Source organism: Spermophilus citellus (assembly GCF_964194105.1).
Source record: "Spermophilus citellus genome assembly, chromosome: 1".
NCBI classification, from domain to species: Eukaryota; Metazoa; Chordata; class Mammalia; order Rodentia; family Sciuridae; genus Spermophilus; species Spermophilus citellus.
The window spans coordinates 15,516,717-15,531,739 of NC_138182.1; the positions used below are offsets into that span (position 1 = coordinate 15,516,717).

Below are 15,023 nucleotides of genomic sequence, written 5' to 3' on the forward strand. Positions count from 1 at the left end.
CTGCACCCCTTGGGGTCCAAGAGCTGGGAGCCTGGAAAGCCTGGCTCCTTTCTATATTTCCAAGAAAAGTTGGACCCTTTTCTCTTGGATCTCCTGACACATGGCATTTGGGCTGAGCAAGATGGGAGGCTTCATCCAGGTTCTTGCCAGTTTGTGAGTTGATGCAGGCAGGGCGAGCAGGAGATGGCATGGGTGTGTGCCTGGGAATAAGCCACTGGCCTTGCCCATGGGCTGGCTGCTGGGGGTTCAGCAGGAGCGACAGGCACACCAGGAGCTGGGCTGTCCATTGCTAGGCAGGTCCCTTTCCCTTTTCCTTTTTGGCCACCTTAACCCCCTTTTCATCGTAAGCCAAGAACTTTTTTTGATACTTTGCCAAATGTGTTTTAAATCACTGGTTATAATATTTATGAGCATCCACAGTGTACCGAGCTTGGTGTACCAAAGCTTGATTGTCTTTGAACTTGTAATTTTGACTTCAGGTTAAACTGTCAGCTGCTGTCTTAGAGAAGAAAGCCGTTCTGTGTTCCTTTTAGGTTAGGGATGAATGTCGCACTTTGTCAAAATGCTTTTTTAACATGCTAAGAAAAGTAAAGCTTGTGGAGAAAGATTGGTGTGGTTTGTGTTTCTAATGAAGGCTTTTTTTTTTTTTTTCTTATAGGAAGGCACCAAAGTAATTCAGCCCTTATTTTTGGGGAAAGTTATTAATTATTTTGAAAATTATGATCCCACCGACTCCGTGGCCTTGTACACAGCTTATGGCTACGCCACGGTGCTCACGGTCTGCACGCTCTTTCTGGCCATCTTGCACCACTTGTATTTTTATCATGTCCAGTGCGCCGGCATGAGGTTGAGAGTAGCCATGTGCCACATGATTTATCGGAAGGTAAGTGACATTCAGCGTTGAAACATGTACTTCACCTGAGGCATTAGAAGCATTTTGGGAAGGTTTTATGAAAATTAAAAATTTACATAAGTAGAATCATTTAAGAAAAATGGAAGTTTTCTATTGCTATTAGGTCATGGCTGCTTGTAATACCAGGCTGATACAGAATACAGAACTTATAATGAAATCTAGGCAAAAAGTAAATATCCAATGAACAACATTGTCTTTTCCTAGCTAAATCTCATAGTTGTATTTATGGAAATCTCATTCAAATTTTCATTTGCCTCAAAATTAATTTTCTTTAAAAGTGGATCTCTGATCTTAAATCTAGGAGGAAAGAATGTCTTTGAGAGAGGGAATTATATTTTTTAAAATGAACCATGTGATTACATCCAATATAATTTTGTCAACTAAAGAAAATATAAATGGATTCCTGTTTAAAGACAAACAGTGAGAGCTAATTATGGCTGTTTTATGGTATTTAAGGAAACTGGTTGGAAGAGCCCTTTCAATATTAAGAGTCTTTTAGTCATTCTGAAGAGAACTTTTATAGTTTTTCCTGTCACTGGCCATTCAGATTGTTTTCCTTTTACTGCAGTTTTAATGATAAGGCCTTATTTGATGTGCGTGGTGCTTTTGTATTGAGAAGTCCCATAAAATCCCACAGTTTGCCATGGCCGTGGTTGTTTTAAAGGGGGTAAGATTTCAGGTGTCTTTATAAAGGAGTCACCACTAAGGAGCTGAAGACCTTTATAAACTCTAGCCTGGGTATCTCTTTGCCCTGGTCCATTTGCTTTTGTGTTTTTATTTGTTTTTAATCCTCATTTAAAGATGAAAACAGCCATTTAAATGAGAGCTTCTTGTACCTCTGTTTGACTCACCTAGAGCTTCTGGGTATTGTGAATTTTTTTTCTTAGAGGAATGCACAGTCCTCTCCACGTCTGCCCTGGGTAGTCTTTTTAGTCTTGGAGTTGTGTGAGTGCTGGTGGCTGGGAATCTTGTGCCTGATGGTGGGATCAAAGAATATACCCGGGGGCTGGGGATGTGGCTCAAGCGGTAGCGCGCTCGCCTGGCATGCGTGCTGCCCGGGTTCGATCCTCAGCACCACATACCAACAAAGATGTTGTGTCCGCCGAGAACTAAAAAATAAAAAAAAAAAAAAAATAAAAAAAAAAAAAGAATATACCCGGTATCCATGTTGGTGCCGTGGAAATGGGAACAGTGTGCAGATGCTCCAATCGAGGGGCCTTCATTGTATTTTTTTTTTTTTTGGTATTGGGGATTGAACCCAGGGGTGCTTGACTACTGAGCCACATCCCTAGCCCTTATTATTATTATTATTTTTTTATTTTGAGACAGATTCTCACTAAGTTACTTAGGGCCTTGCTATGTTGCTAAGGCTGGCCTTGAACTTGATCCTCCTACCTCAACCTCCTGAGCTGCTGGGATTATAAGTGTTTACCAATGAGCTTGACTTCTTCATTGTCCTGTGGCCTTCACTGTCATTGTCATTGACAGTCTGTTCCACTCCCTTCTGCCATTCAGAAGAATACTCAGTTCTCTCTATCAGTGGGCTCACGTTTCATCTTTCTAGCTCATGCTTAGTTCCAGTAAATACATGGGAATTGAGTGGGCACCTACTGTGAACACTCTAGTCGCTGGAGTCAGGTGTGAGGTACCAGTTTAGCCAAACAGAGCTCTTGCACAGGTGGGTATTACTGTTCACCTGTTTTTCTGCCTCTTTCCACTGAGGCTTTGGAAGTAGCCTTTGGGAAATCTGATCCTGAAGGTAAGCAGCTCCCAGAGGTATTCATTTGCTAGCTAGATTATCCTAGAAGAATAGTCTCTTTACCAAGTCAAGAATTACTCATGGTTAAGCCCTATACTTAACCTGAAATTCTAGAAACGTGAGAAAGGAGGGTTCCCTCTTGCTTGCCTTGGGTCTGGAGACCTGCTGTGCAAGAGGGCTGCTTCCTTGGGTGGGGGTGGTGCTGCAGAGCAGCTGGGAAAGGCCCTTCTGCACTTGCTTGCAGTTTAAGCACAGTCCCCACCCTCTAATTCCTGATCCTGGGAGAAATCTGGCTGAGTGTTACAGATGGGATGACTGCTGAGATCACTGTCCTGGTTCCTTGTATTGAATGATCTTCTGGGATGTATCACATGAAAAATGACTTGCCATTTATTTACCTTTCCACAGTTTTGGTACAACTACTTTTGGCATTTAATCCCTTTTTTATTATGGTAAAATATGCATGACATCAGATTTACCATTTTAATTTTTTAAGTGTACACATTGACGTGAATCATGGTCCTTGCTATGCAGCCATCGCTACCATCCACCTCCAGAACCTTGTCATTTTCCCAACTGAAACCATACCCAGTAACTGCATGTCCTCCTCCTCCCCAGCCGTCCCTGTTCTGCTCTGTGCCTGTTGGACTGCTGTAGACTGCTCATGTTAATGGAGTAGTGAGACATCTTCCAGGTTTACCCATATTGTAGCATATGTCACAAATTTAATTCCTGGAATTATATTGAACACAGTGCAGATGTGCCATGTTGTGTTCATTCATTCATTTGGTGACGGACATTGGGGTTGTTTCCATCTGTGGGCTGTTGTGAACAGTGCTGTTGTGAACATAGGTGTACCCATAGGTCTCTCTTTAAGTTCCTGAATTCGTTTCTTTTGGGTCTATACTCAGAAGTGGCATTGCTGGATCATGTGATAGGCCTATTTTTGATTTTTTTGAGGAACTGCCCCATCAGCCATACCATTTTATATTCCTGCTTGATCTCTGATTTTTTTTTCTGTTTAACTTGAGGATTCCATGAAGAGAAGATTTCTTTTATTTGGGTCAGTGGCTCTAGGGGTGGTTCCTCAAAACAGCCCATAGACGTCTGTGGAGGGTCCTCAGGTCTCTGGATTGAGTCTCAGAATTTTTACCAAATAAAGGGAGCCTTTAACACAGGCTGTTTTCCAACAGAATGGTGGTAAGGACCCTGGCTTCTCACAGCACTAGTGTTTTAACATTGTACTCCCTCATTTTAGAAAGTCTCTAATCAGTCGCTAGTCACATTTCCAGCAGGTTTGCTGTCCCTTTTACACTGGGACCAGTGGCCTGCTTCCCAGCTTTACTTCTTCACTGGGACACAGAAGAGGGGGCTTGTCCATCCCCAGGCCTCAAAGGGTTGCTTTCCTGGCTTGAGCACAGAAGCGGGCCAGACTGGGTGAGAGGTGGTTGTGATGGAGGAAGAACAGCTGAGGGTCTTCTGCCAGCCCCGACCTTGGCTTAGGCTGGGGTAGAACTGAGGCTGAATATTTGAAGGTCTGCACTCCTGGGAGGCAGGGGACCGTCTCAGCACTCAGGATGGTCTTGCCATCCTGCTTGTTTTATAAAACATGTGGGGCACAGAGATCCTCCCACCCCCAAGGCTATTGCTTAATCGGCTGTGAATTCCCTGACTCTGGGTCCAGGTTAGAGAACGATGATGGTTTCTGCGTTGGACTGGCTTCTGAGGAGTGGATTTTGATGATGGTTTGGCTTGTTCTGAATGCCAGGTAAAGCCAAAGTAGTCACAGAGCCTGCTGGTACTGATTTCGGATGCTCCTTTAGTGGTGCGGACATCTTGCCCAGTGGAGTCAGCTTGGTTAGACTTCTTGTTCTGGATAAAACTGCCAGTCTTCACTTTCTTCAGAGTTAGTCCAAAGGAAGGTTTGTGGGAGAGGATTTGTCTTTCTCTGATTTGACTTCCAAGGTGAGCTGGCTGCCTGCACACATTCTGCCTCCCCTTCGTCACTTCTTGTGGATCTCCCCCAGTAACGTGCCCAGTGTTTTGTCAACATAAATATAGGATTTACTCGGTGATTGTGGAAAGGCAGTTGGTAGAAGGTTCTGGCAGTGTCTGGGCCATATGTTATCATGTTTGTAGTTCTCAGAGAGGCTTAGTTTTATTTTTATTTATAGATTTAGTTCATTATAGATTCTATATTGCTTTTTATTTAGGCAGGACAATAAGAAATTGCAAATATTCAACTGACTTGGACTTCCAAAACCAGCAATTATTGCCTATTAGTCTCTGCTTAGATTTCCTTTCTGAAAATGTCTAGGGAGGATCATGAGAGTAGTGTCAAAGTGGAACTCTGTGGTATTTATGAAAATGAGAGTATCTTTTTGGACTTTCTTTTCTAACGGTGTTTTCTTTTTTTTTTTTTTAAATTATCATTTTTTACTTTTAGGTGGACGCATTCTCTTTATTTTATATTTATGTGGTGCTGAGGATAGAACCCAGTGCCTCATGCATGCTGGGCGAGCGCTCTACCACTGAGCCACCACCCCAGTCCCTCTAATGGTGTTTTCTAATATTCTGACAAAATTAGAATAACCTAGTAGTGTTTCCTACATTGTTTATAATACTTTATTTTTCTTCTAGAGAGTTTGTTTCTGTTTTGCTTCTGATACCAACATGAATTAGACCCGGGTTCTGTGAAACGTTAATCCCATCAAAGGGCAATTTGTCAATCTAATTTGCTAGGGAAGATCTAAGAGGAGCTATTTGGATTTTCCATGGTTAGGAGTTGGAGCTAACAAAGCAAGTGGCTGTTTTGTTGAGCTTTTTCAGAGGAAAGCGTCTGCTGCTGCAGAGTTGGGTCAGTTGCACCCTAAAGTTCCTAAGATAACCTTTTCTGCTCTGTGGGGATGTGGTGCAGACTGTAGGAGCTCAGTGGCTCCCAAACTGTGCTGTATATTGGATTACCTTGAGGAAATCTTTAAAGCCACACTGATGTCTGGCTTTTAAGCTTAGATATTGCAGTTTAATTGGTGGTGAGTTTAAAAAACTCCCAGGTGATCCTAATAGCCCTCACATATATGCTCATCTTAACTTTATCACATGCCTTGTGACCAAGACTTTCCAGGTCATGGGGGTAGCATGTGGATAGCATGGGGTTACAGGTTTCACCCTTCTCCAGGTGAATAACTAACCCTGTTGAATTGCAGGGTAAGACTCAGTGATGGTAGTTGTTCCTCAGCCCCCAGGGTCTTAGAGTCTGGACTGAACCTCATCTAGAGGAGTGCCCAGGTGTTGAGTCAGGTGCTGGGCATGTCGTGGAAGACACTGGAAGGTTGTTTGGGGTTGAGATTGTAAGTGTGGACTCTGAGCAGTCAGACCCAGTTCCAGTTCCAGTTTTGCCATTTGTTCAACTGTAAAATCTTAGAGAAGCCCATTCATTTTTCAGAGCCTCAGTTTCCTGATCTTTAATGGGGATAAAGGTACCCGCTTCATGGGTTGGTTGTGAGCCCCTGAATAAGATAATTTCTCTAAAGCACAAAGCGCAGAAGAAGCCCGTCACTTAGGAGGTGGGGCACTGTCAGCGTAGAACTGAGGCTCTGGAGTGGGGGCGTCTTTTACGTGCAGTGCAGTTTTCCTCTTCCTCTTTGCCTCAGGCCGGCTGCTCTGAGCAGCCTTGTTCTCATTTGTGCCGGGAAGGTAACAGTGCTCAAATCACGATTGTGGTGAGGACTCACCTCTGTGCAGAGCAGTTAGCACGATGCCCAGTGTTCAGCGTGTGTTCCAACCTTCCTGTTGTCTTATTATTGTCAGTCAGGGCTCAGCTCCTGCCAATACCCTTAAGTAGACAGAATGGCAGCCAGGGTGCTGAGCGGCGTATAGTCATGTCGGTTAAGGGTTTAGGGAAGGATTCTGTAAAGGATTCTGTAACGGTGCAGGGGAGGCCTCTTAGGCAGAAGGGGCCTCGGAGGGGGTGATGGAAAAGAGGAGAGGGTAGCGCCACGTGTGTAAGGATTTAGGAGAGCACAAGAGGTGGAGAGCACAAGAGGTCAGTCTAGAAGGGATCACTGGGCCCAGGTGGTGGAGGACCTTGGTCTTGAGCTTATAGCAGTTGGGGTTACTTGGTCCATAGGGGCAGCCACTGGCAGCTTTTGAGTAAGGAAGTAAATGACCAGGCTTGTGACTTAGGAAAAGCATCTACTGGTGCCTTGCTGTCTGTGGCTGCTTATGAAGGGGTAAGGAGTCCACATGGCCTTAATGACCTTGGGATTGGATCTGGGAGTTACAGTCTGAGGTTCTCATGGTCCAGCCATTCATTGGTTCATATTTACCATCTTGTTCATTTTGTGAAGCTTTATTCTCATGAATTGGCTCTAGACATATAGCAGATTAGAGTTGTGGGGCACGGTAAGGACATATTGTCATTTAGTAATATGCAGAAATAAATGTTTAATATATTAACCAATAAAGTTAATAAACCTAAATATAGTGCTTGTAAGTTTGGGATATATGAAATACTGCTTATATTGAGAGTTGATTGTTTTCATATAACTTGAAATTTTGTTTCTCTTGGCTCCTTTGAGTCAACTCTGGAGGGTAGTTTAGGTTCATGTGTTAGTCAGCTTTTTGTGGCTGTGACCTAAATACCTGACAAGAACAACTTAGAGAAGAAAAGTTTATTTTGGCTTGCTGTTTTGGAGGTTCAGTCCGTGGTGGGCTTACTCCATTGCCCTGGACCTTAGATGAGGTAGAACATCGTGGTGGAAGGACATCGCAGAGGAGCTTTGCTCCATTATGGCAGCCAGGAAACAGAGAGAGGGGAGAGGGAACGGGCCACAGGGAAGATGCACCCTTCCAGGGCACGTCCCAGTGACCAGCCTCCTCCAGCCCTGGCCCACCTGCCTAGTCACCACTCAGTCAGCCCATCCCAACCAGGGTGGACTGATTAGGTTCCAGCTCTTATCATCCACTCACTTCACCCTGAATATTCCTGCATTAATGGGGTTTTGGGACATACCTCATATCAAACCATAACTACACAGTAAATGAGCACATGTTCAGTCTTGACCATGCCTGTGCGGTACGCGGATACTGCTCTGCCATCAAGATCTGATCTTTTCTACAGTCCAGAATGTTCTGCTCTGCCTCTTTCCAGTCTTACCCCCTACCTCAGCTCCAGATGACCATTGATCAGATTTCTGTCATCATAGATTAATTTCTAAAACCTCACAAATGAAAGAGAAGGGCTTTTGAGATTATTTTGATTACTTTTATTATTATTTTTAGATTGAGGATTGACCCCAGGGATACTTTACCACTGAGCCACATCCCAAGCCTCCCCGCCCCCCTTAATATATATTTAAATATTTATTTTTTAGTTGTAGTTGGACACAATACCTTTATTTTATTTTTATGTGATGCTGAGGATTGAACCCAGGTGCTTGCATGTGCTACCACTGAGCTACAACCCCAGCCCCCCCTTTTAATATTTTATTTAGAGACAGGGTCTTGTCAAGTTGCTTAGAGTCCCCCTAAGTTGTTGAGGCTGGCTTTGAACTTGTGATCCTTCTGAGCTGCTGGGATCAAAGGTGTGTGCCACCATACTCCGCATATTTGGGTTATTTTGAGATTATTTCCTGCTATCACCTATGTCAGTGTTATTTATTTTTTTATTTAGTTTATTTTTTGTTGCTGACTCTGGAACACCCTTGTGGATTTATTCGCATGTTAATGCTCTTCTGGCCTGTTTTTGAGAATTGGCTGTTAGAAGTAAAGCTGCTGTGGACACAGGTTTTTATTTCTTGGAGGTTGATACCTTGGAGTAGAATTGCTGGGTAAAATCCTGTGTCTTTTTGAGCTGCTTTGCTGTTCACATCTCTTCTTTGTGAAGCACAAAAGCCATAGTTTTTCATTTACCCATGAATTACAGTTGTTGGTGCTCTTCATTCCTTTCTGTAGCTCCCAGTTTCCATTTGAAATCATGTCTTTCCAGCCCGAAAGACATCCTTTGCCTTTCTTGTCATATGGTCTGCCAGAGAGGAAGTCTTTGTTCTTTGAAGGCTACGTGTGCTGGATATTGAATTCTGGGTCAGTAGTCTCTGGGCCCCCAGCCCACACTTGGAAGATGTGTCCCATTTCCCTGGCTGCCTTGTTTCTGATAAGAAGTCAGTCATAATGTGTATCTTTGTTTTCCTGTATGTAATGTTTCTGTTTTCTCTGGAGAATGCTTTAACATGTTTTCTCTTTTTTTTACTATTTTTCAGGAGGATGATAATGATCCTGGGTGTGATTTACTTTGTATTTTTATTTTTGGGGGTTTGATGAACCTCTTGGTTCTTTCATTTGATGATCGTAAGATTTGGGAAATATTGGATCATTCTATCTTTTGAAATTTTCTTTTCTGTCTTAATGCTTTTCTCTTTCTTGGGCTCCTGTTACATGTGTAAATTCTAGTTCCCCACCTCTGCTGGACCTTTAGTCTCTCTGTTTACCTTGTGATCCTCCATCGTCCCAGCTCTCTGTTGAGTCCTGGGTGGGTGGGTGCCTTGATAGCCCACCCCTTACTTAAGGACTTGTTGCAAATCTCCCCAACCCTGAATCCTGGGATTCTTCCTGTCTGACACCTCTTCACTGTCAGTGCCCTGCCTACAGAAGCCCACTGCTGCAGCTGACCCCATCTGACCTGTGCTCCTCAGCTCAGCAGGGCTGCCATGCCCTTGAGTTCTCCCTGCCCTACCTGGAAAGTTGTCCCTTGGCTGAGAGCCAGGGGAGTGGGGCTGTTCACCTCTTGAGTATTCCTTATCTTAGGGATCCGTCTTGTATACTGCCCGTTACCTGGTGCCTGAAAACATCTGCCTCATAATTTTGTCCCCTTCTGGGTGGTTTATGGGAACATGGGAAGTGTGGGCTGGTCCGGTATCAGTTACTCAGCCCTGGTCAGATCAGTCCTCCCTCCATTAGTTTAATAGCCTGGATGTGTCCGGGCTACAGAGCTGTGTGTACAGGGCAGGGCGTGGTCCCGGGAGCTCTAGGGCGAGCCCTCTTGACTTCCTTGCTGAGCAGATAAAGGATGAGTGCATATGCCAGGAGAGAGTCCCCTGTCCTATCTCCAGGCCCAGGTGGGATTAGTGAGAGCCCAGGTCCTGGGCCCATGCCAGATCTGCTCCATCAGAATATCTAAGGAAAGGTTCCAGAAACCTGTATGTTTTAATTTGTGTCTCAGGGAAAGTTTGAGGTGTGCTGTTGTAGAGGATACTGACAGGGACAGTGGATTGGAAAGAGGGACGGGGTGGCTTTGGCCCCCATAGGAAGTGAAAAGGCAACAAGAATCTCTGTTTTCCTTTTTCTGAGATGCATGCTGAAGGTGATGCCTATGATTTATTTTTATTTTATTTATTTATATATGACAGTGGAATGCATTACAATTCTTATTACACATATAGAGCACAATTTTTCACATCTCTGGTTGTATACAAAGTAAATTCACACCAATTCGTGTCTTCATACATATACTTTGGATTATAATGACCATCACATTCTACCATCATTTCTAACACCATGCCCTCTCCCTTCCCCTCCCATCCCTCTGCCCTATCTAGAGTTGGTCTGTTTCTCCCATGCTCTCCCTCCCTATCCCACTATGAGTCAGTCACCTTATATGAGAGAAAATATTCGGCATTTGTTTTTTTGGGATTGGCTAACTTCAGATAGCATTATCTTCTCCAACTTCATCCATTTATTTATATATGATAGTGAAATGCATTACACTGCAAATGCCATGATTTTATTCTCTTTTATTGCTGAATAATATTCCATTGTGGATATATGCCACATTTTTTTTATCCATTCATCTATTGAAGGGATATCTTGGTTGGTTCCACAGTTTAGCTATTGTGAATTGTGCTGCTATAAACATTGATGTGGCTGTGTCCTTGTAGTGTGCTGTTTTTAAGTCCTTTGGGTATAGACCGAGGAGAGGGACAGCTGGGTCAAACGGTGGTTCCATTCCCAATTTTCCAAGGAATCTCCATACTGCTTTTCATATTGGCTGCACCAATTTGCAGTCCCAGCAGCAATGTATGAGTGTGCCTTTTTCCCAACATCCTTGCCAACACTTATTGTTGTTTGTCTTCATCATAGCTGCCATTCTGACTGGAGTGAGATGAAATCTTAGGGTAGTTTAGATTTGCATTTCTCTAATTGCTAGAGATGCTGAACATTTTTTCATATACTTGTTGATTGATTGTATATCATCTTCTGCGTAGTGTCTGTTTAGGTCCTTGGCCCATTTATTGATTGGGTTATTTGTTTTTTTGGTGCTTAGCTTTTTGAGTTCTTTATATACCTTAGAGATTAGTGCTCTATCTGATGTATGAAGGATAAACACTGGCCAGAGCAATTGGACAGACGAAAGGAATTAAGGGGATACAAATAGGAAAAGAAGAACTCAAATTGGCACTATTTGCTGTTGATATGATCCTATACCTAGAAGACTTAAAAAATCCACCAGAAAACTTCTAGAACTAGTAAATGAATTTAGCAAAGTAGCAGGATATAAAATCAACACCCATAAATCAAATGCATTTCTGTATATTAGTGACATCTTCAGAAATGGAAACAGGAAAACTACCCTGTTTACAATAGCCTCAAAAAAAAAAAAAAAAAAAAAAAAAACAAAACAAAACCCCAAAACCAAGAACAACAACAGAAAAAAAAACCTTGGGAATCAACCTAATGAAAGAGGTGAAAGATCTATATTATAAAAACTACAGAACCCTAAAGAAAGAAATCAAAGAAGACCTTAGAAGATGGAAAGATCTACCTTGCTCTTGGATAGGCAGAATTAATATGATCAAAATGACCGTACTTTCAAAAGCTCTATACAGATTTAATGGAATTCTGATCAAAATCCCAATGACATTCCTCATAGAAATAGAAAAAGCAGTCATGAAATTCATCTGGGAAAATAAAGAGACCCAGAATAGCTAAAGCAATCCTTAGCAGGAAGAGTGAAGCAGGTGGCATTACTCTACCAGAGGAATAGTAACAGAAACAGCATGGTATTGGCACCAAAATAGACATAGACAAGTGATACAGAATAGAGGACATAGAGGCTAACCCACAAAATTATAATTATCTTATATTAGACAAAGGCACCAAAAACATGCACTGGAGAAAAGATAGCCTCTTCAACAAATGGTGCTGGGAAAACTGGAAATCCATGTGCAACAAAATGAAATTAAACCCCTATATCTCACCATGCACAAAACTCAACTCAAAATGGATCAAGGACTTAAGAATCAAACCAGAGACACTGCGTCTAATAGAAGAAAAAGTAGGCCCCAATCTCCATCATGTGGGATTAGGCCCCAACTTCCTTAATCAGACTCTTTTGGTGTAAGAATTAAAATCAAGAATCAATAAATGGAATGACTCAAACTAAAACATTTCTTCTCATCAAAAGAAACAATCTGTGAGGTGAATAGAGAGCCTATGCTTTATTTTCACTTTAACTTGACTTTTATTTTAACGTTAATTTGACTTTTGGTATGACTTTTTTTGTGTGTCTTTATTCTGTTAAGATATTTTTCTAGGTTTAGAATTGCTGGTTGATGGCTATTTCCTTTCACTTCAAAGGTAGTTGATTTTGTTTTTAAAATTTTTAAATTTAAAAATTGAAAAAATTTAAAATGTGGTAAAAATATATATATAGCATTATAATTTATCATTTAAAATAATGTTTTAGTATATATATTGGCATTAATTACATCCATCTCAAACTCTTTCCTATTGGAAAACTGGATTTCTGGACCCATTAATCGCTAACTCCCTGCTCCCCCAGCCCCTGACAACCACTGCTTCTGTTTCCACAAATTTGACTTTGCTTGGTACCTCATTTAAGTGGAATCAGCTTTTGTCCTTTTATAACTGGCTTAATGTCCTCAAGGTTAATTTTTTAATAGGTTTAGGTCATACCTTGACCCTGTATCCTGCTCCTCATCTGTAGAGGTGGCCTCAGCTAACTGCAGAGGGAAAGGAGGGATTTCAGGTTCTGTGCCTGCCTGCTCCCTGCTCTGAGCCAGCACCTCTGCAGGTCCTGGCTGTTTTGAAGTTCTCCTGCTTCCTATCCCCGGGGAACCCATTAGCTGCACGAACAGGGTCATTTTCCGGCTGGTGCTCTCTGCCAGGTAACAGCTGTTGGCCCACAGCTGGTCTTTGATACGCTTATCTTTCTACACCAATGATCTGGGAAATGTGGGGCTGAGAAAGGGGTGACCTGGCAGAGCCTGCCCTGGGTGCTATGCAGCTTCCTCCTTTGTATCTACTGGTGAAAGAAGTTAAAGTCATGGCTGCTTTTGATCAAGTTTGTAGCATGTCCTTGCCTTGGTCACTGTTTTTCATTTCTGCTGCATAGACCTTCTTATCTTTTTTTCTTTTTTTTTTTTAATTTAATTTTTTTTATTAGCTACACATGACATTACAATGATCTTGGTAATTCATACATTTGAATCATTGGGGTATAATTTCTCATTTTTCTAATTGTTCCCTCCTTTTTAACACTTCAAAGGTGATGTTGGTAAACAAGGGACAGAACTAATTTGTGGTATTACAGGTGTGCACTGATGCCTTCGGAGGGCCTAATAGCCAACTGCTCAAGGTCAGTGCTTTGATAAATATACATTAGGAAAAAAGGAAGATTACATTTTCTCATTTCAACTAATTTTTAGGAAAATTACGTACCATGGTGAGTCTGCGTTGGGAGTATTATTTTCTATGACTACTCTTGGTCTAAAAGATAGTTGTTGTACAAGAGTTGGCTGGGTGTGATGGCCACACGTGTCATCCCAGCGGCTCTGGAGTCTAAGCCAGTCTTAGCAACTTGGTGAGAACGTGTTTTAAAGTAGAAAACAAAAAGGACCGAGGGTGTAGCTTTGTGGTAAAGTGCCCCTGAGGTCAATGTCCAATACCATCCCCCCCAAAAAAAGTTGGCATTGGCTCCATATATAAGTTTTTTGGTACTAAACGTACCATTTTTGAGAAAATAGATTATTAACACCTTTTTTGGGGGTTGTATTTTGTACTTTTCTTTTAGAAACAGAAAGCCACCTCTTTTCTCCATGGATGTCAGATGAGCTTATGAATTAAAGTGCAGTTTCTGTGACATTATATGTTGACCACCCTTTACTCCACAAAATACCTATTTTAGTTCTGTAACTAGGATTTCTCAAAGGTTCCCAAGTATGGTGACATTCTGGTTCCCTATGGGGAGTAGTGCTTTCATCTTTACCAGCAAACTGTTGGGGACCCTGTGTAGAAGCTGTCAGTGGGGGCCTGGCCATGCTCTGCTTTCCCCCAATCCTGCCAGGGTTGCAGAGCCCCTGGGACCTGAGAGCATTGGAGAGGCCTGGGTCAGGGCCTCATGTAGCCTTGAAGGAGTCCTTTCTCTGGCCTTTCTCTGGGGGGGATGTGAGGGGAGGTGGAGCAGCTCCTCCTGCTGAATTCATCTCTCCTATGTTTTTAGAAGAGGCCAGTGCCTGATTCTCAGCCCGCCCCCAGAACAGGTATCACAGGGCTCTTCATAGGTGGAGTGGCTCTTGGGTCTTCGTTGTGGCCCTTGTGTGTGGAGGCTTATTTATCCAAGGCCAGGTCTGGCTGGTCAGCCCTGTGAGTGGATTTCTGACCTCTCAACTCCAGTAGGTCATAGTGATGTCATGCAAAAAGCTAGCAGCAGGGTGAAACTGGGTGTGCCCCCGGGAGGTAAATGTCACATCCTTCAAAGCTTGCAGGGGACTTCTCTACAGGTTTGCCTGCTTGTGTGCCAGCCATGAAAACCGGCAAAACCAAAACAAACCCCAGCGGCCAGCAGGGCTGTCAGATTATAGGGCACAGCAGGTTGTTGATTTGGTGCAGGCTTTGCTTTTCATTTCCTTGACTCATTTTTTTCTTCTACAGAACCACAGCAGACTAAGTTTGTGGATGGAAGATATTGGGCAGTTTCTGGGTCCGCTCCTCAAAGCAATGAATGTCTTTAGATTGTGCAATCAGGAACAGGTGTGGCGGCATGACCAGGCAGCTCTGGCCGACCATATTGGAAAAATACAGGCAATTTTCTGCTTCGAGTGAGCTGAACATACTCTTTTTAGATGCCTGTTGCAGTGATGCCCAGTTTACCTGGAAACTGCATTATCTGACAAATTCAGCTGGGGTAGGGCCATCAACCAGGAATTGAGCCCAAATACAAGAAATTCTTGGGTGCTAACCTATTTTATTTGGAGCCTTCTTATTCTGACTTGACTTAACATATTCCTGAGCCCTCCAAAAACAGTAGTAAGAAATGGGAAAGAGGGGCTGGGG

General features: G+C 42.8%; 1 protein-coding gene across 3 annotated transcripts in view; it reads left to right on the top strand.

Moving 5' to 3' along the window:
* ABCC4 (ATP binding cassette subfamily C member 4 (PEL blood group)) overlaps positions 1–15,023 on the top strand; it is a 226,338-nt gene that overhangs the window by 48,410 nt on the left and 162,905 nt on the right. Inside the window, exon 4 of one of the 3 annotated variants that reach the window (XM_081281510.1) lies at positions 659–883. The exons of the other annotated variants lie outside the window; for them this stretch is intronic. Coding sequence (XP_081137636.1) covers positions 659–883 — 225 coding nt within the window. The remainder of the gene's footprint in view (positions 1–658; positions 884–15,023) is intronic. 3 annotated transcript variants of the gene reach the window in all.